Genomic DNA, 3,641 nt, shown 5'->3' with positions numbered 1-3,641 from the left:
ACTAAGTCTAATCCATACTCTCGGATCAATGACAAGTTTTAAAGTTATTCCCTCCGTGTATCTCTCAGTCGTACTCACAAGGAGATACTACCTAATATCCCTCTTAAGTTATTTAGGTCTACTTTATATCCTAAATCCTCATATATTTACCAGATATGCTCTTAACACGTATTTCAGGCAATGTCAAATATTTCACACATAAACATATAATTTAATAATTATATTAAAATCATGTTCATGAAAGGGACTATGCACTCATATTAGTAGCGTGATTGGATAAAATCTAACTAGAAATGGTCAGTGGTTCATGATTATCGAGCTCGGGACGTGGAACGTCTTCAGCAAACGTGAGGAAGAGAGAGAGAGAGAGAGAGAGAGAGAGAGAGAGAGAGAGAAGTTTTAGGTGTAAGAAGAGCAAGGGTCGAACTTGCTATTTATAGGCTACCAAAAACATATCCAGGTCATGTCCTTATAAGTCCACGTCCTAGCGGATGGTTAAATCACTTCGTAGGCTTGCCATCTGCGTTCTAACTTCGAAAGGTGTCCGAATGACATTTCCACGTCATGGCCTTTTTATGTCCACATCGTGGAGTCTAAACACATCACTCCCGTAGAATTAGCACGTGTTTTATAGCCTCAAATAGTGTCTTTGACTAGTTTCACGTCGTGGACTTCATGTTCTCGTTGTGGACTTGAGGTTGATTAGTTTCTGCCACGTGTCATGCCCTTAGATTGCTACATCTTCGAAAGGTTATAACTTTTGCATATGAACTTCATTTTTGACGTTCTTTATATCCACGTGTAGGTGGAGACCTACTCTATAACTTTCTTTTATATCACTAACGCTAAAAAGTAATTTATTGTAAACTTACTTTTTACGATTCCTGGTGTCGTGTCGGTTTTGTCGCGAAACTTCGACGAGTTATAACTTCTTTATTATAACTCGGATTTCAGCGATCTTTATATGTACGAAAACTTTGTGACATATACTACAATTTAGTTAATGTTATTTATTCTAAATAATCCTCTATAAAAAAAGTGTCATTTTTTACGCTTATCGTCTCTAAATTGACCAGTCTGAATCTACTTGCGTTACACTTAAGGTTCTAAATAACGTAAGGCGTGATTTGGCGGTAATGTCAAGCCTCAAGCTTTTTCGAGTCTTTGCGAGTCACGGCGTTTGTAAGGCGTGACATAAGACGACAATTTTTTATATAATTAATATTTTTATATGTATTTTCAACTATTATTCATTTTTATACACATATATGAGTTTAGGCGGCGTTTTGGCAAAGCTTGGCGGCAGGTACAAGCCTTGAAGTCGTGGCGCGCCATGGCGGACCCATGGCGAGCTTTTTAGAACCATGGTTACACTCCCTCCACCCAAAATTATTGTTTACAGAAGAAAAAAAAAACATACAAGAAAACATTAATTACCATTAACTTTATTAAATGAAATGATAATTATATTATTTTTGTATTTAGTTTTATCTTTTTGTTGCATTTAATTCTATAATAAGTTAATTAATAATGAAGAGTATTTTGGTAAAAATATATATATTTATTTTTAGATAAACTATTATTTTTGAACAAAGGAAATTTGAACTATGGAGAGAGAATAACAATGGTTTTGTTCGTGGTTAAATTGATGTGTATGCCGCTTCTTGTTTGAATGAACGAAGAGACTTAATCTCCAATATGTCAAATCAAGGGGTCAAAACAAAACTTATGGGCTCATTTTAATATAATTTTTTCATTCAAAAAAAATTAAATTAAAATATCTTACCTCGGCTTTTCAAAATAATTTGATTTCGTTAGTCTTTTAGGTTTTAGCATGCTTCACTTTTACACGCCGTTATATTTCACATAATTGAGCAAGTACTAAACGATACATATTCAATTATATAGTAACCTCATTATGGAGATGTAATTAGCAAAATATATTTAAATTAAGGTATTGTATTAAATTGCAGTAAACCATTGGTAACATTAATTGACATGCTTGATTTAACCCAAAGTTAATCAAAACTCAATATTATTTGTCAATATAAAAGGTGGGTAAAAATAAACATGACTAATTTTTGTTTAAATAATGAAAATCTTTTCCTCAAAAAGGATATTATCATTAATTTATTGAGGGGCTTAAAGTATAAAACATAAATAAATAGAGGGGGCTTATGTCACAAGAAGTCTACTCCTTTATTATATTCTTGTCCAAACCAGGAAACTACCTGTTTTATGCATTAAATTAATCATTCTTTTTACAACAAATTAACGTACAAAAATTAAAACACGAAGTACAAGCATATACAGCGTTGTGTATCTGGTTTTAACAGTTTCATCTCTGAAAAAGTAGATTTTCTCTCTCTATCTCTAGAAACTTACATATAAAGAGAGCACTACGCAGGTATCTCAACATCTGTTTCTCTTCCTTCTCAAGCAAAATTCCACATCCACCCACCGAGTTATCACCTACAACCACCGTGACCACCACCACATCATGTCTACAGATCTGCAGTTACGCCAAGATCTCCCTGCAATCAAGCTTCCGGCATCTTTGAAAATCAAGCTTCCGGCATCTCCATCGCTGATGGATTCAACATCCGAGGAATCATGCGCGATTCAATTAGAGGATCAAGAGGTGGAGGAGTGTCGAACGCCGACGACGATACAGCATAGAATTCCTCAACTCATCAGCTGTCCTCCGCCGCCTAAAAAACAGAGGCCGTCTCCTCCGTCGTGTAGGAGAAGATTATCGGAGTTTGATTTCATCGAGAGCGTTGCGAGAGACGAGATTGAATCGTTTTTTAGGTCAAGCTACGAAATCATCAATGAAAAATCGAGCACGAAGAAGAGAAGGTGTAGTCGTCTGTAAAGATTATCACGATTCACGATATTTGATTCAAATTCGAGTGGAGGAAGAATTCATGAATCACGATCGAACTCATTCTTATATATATATATATATATATAAATATGTACGTAAGTTTTTTTTTTTTTTTTTTTTCTTATACATCTCTGTTTTTCGTGATCTACCGATTAAATCATCGGTTTAATCTGGTTTGATCATATTGAAATCTGAATCGCAAATCAGACAATTCAGATCTGAATTATAGGTTTACACTGGTGTTTGAATTTGTCTAGAAAATATTAAAATTACTTTCGGAATTCTTTTTTGATCATGTTCATCAATTTGCCTTATTTGTCTGCAAATTATTGATGTACATATCTCATTATCTCTCCTTGTTTTTAATTAATTCAATCCAAACAAATCCGAATGTCCTGCTTGATTTGTTGTATGTTGTAAGGTACAATTATACTTCTGATATTCTTTGACAAATAATTGAAGTTCAAAGCTTCTATTTTGGATTTTCTTCCAAATCATTTCCACCTCGTTTTATCTTCTTTCCATTTGGATTGAGTTTTTGTAAGAAATGTATGCACAAGTAAAATAACATCTTTGCAGAAAAAGGGAATTAAATTGATTTAATAAGATCTTAACTTGCACCTCAAACAATTGATTTTAAAGGTACTTAATAAAATACCCAAAAAACTCTCTATTAATTTCAAAATGTATAAAAAAAAATCTAGTTTATTTATTTGTTGAGTTCCATTGGTTTATAACTATAAGGTATAACATC

The 3,641-nt window shown here is 33.4% G+C and overlaps 1 protein-coding gene across 1 annotated transcript; it reads left to right on the top strand.

Annotated features, from left to right (window-relative positions):
• The first annotated feature begins 2,500 nt into the window (after nucleotides 1-2,500).
• Nucleotides 2,501-2,875, top strand: LOC145016556 (cyclin-dependent protein kinase inhibitor SMR3-like). The gene has a single exon (XM_078974834.1). The coding sequence runs from the start codon at nucleotides 2,501-2,503 to the stop codon at nucleotides 2,873-2,875; it is 375 nt and encodes a 124-aa protein (XP_078830960.1).
• The last annotated feature ends 766 nt before the right edge of the window (nucleotides 2,876-3,641 follow it).

Source organism: Lactuca saligna, chromosome 9 (assembly GCF_052625555.1).
Source record: "Lactuca saligna cultivar CGN05327 chromosome 9, ASM5262555v1, whole genome shotgun sequence".
NCBI classification, from domain to species: domain Eukaryota; kingdom Viridiplantae; phylum Streptophyta; class Magnoliopsida; order Asterales; family Asteraceae; genus Lactuca; species Lactuca saligna.
The sequence above is the reverse complement of the archived record's forward strand: the minus strand, read 5'-3'. Positions and strand labels throughout refer to the sequence as shown.

Excerpts from the sequence above, each read along its gene's own strand:
- LOC145016556 (XM_078974834.1), top strand. The coding sequence starts at position 2,501 with ATGTCTACAGATCTGCAGTTACGCCAAGATCTCCCTGCAATCAAGCTT.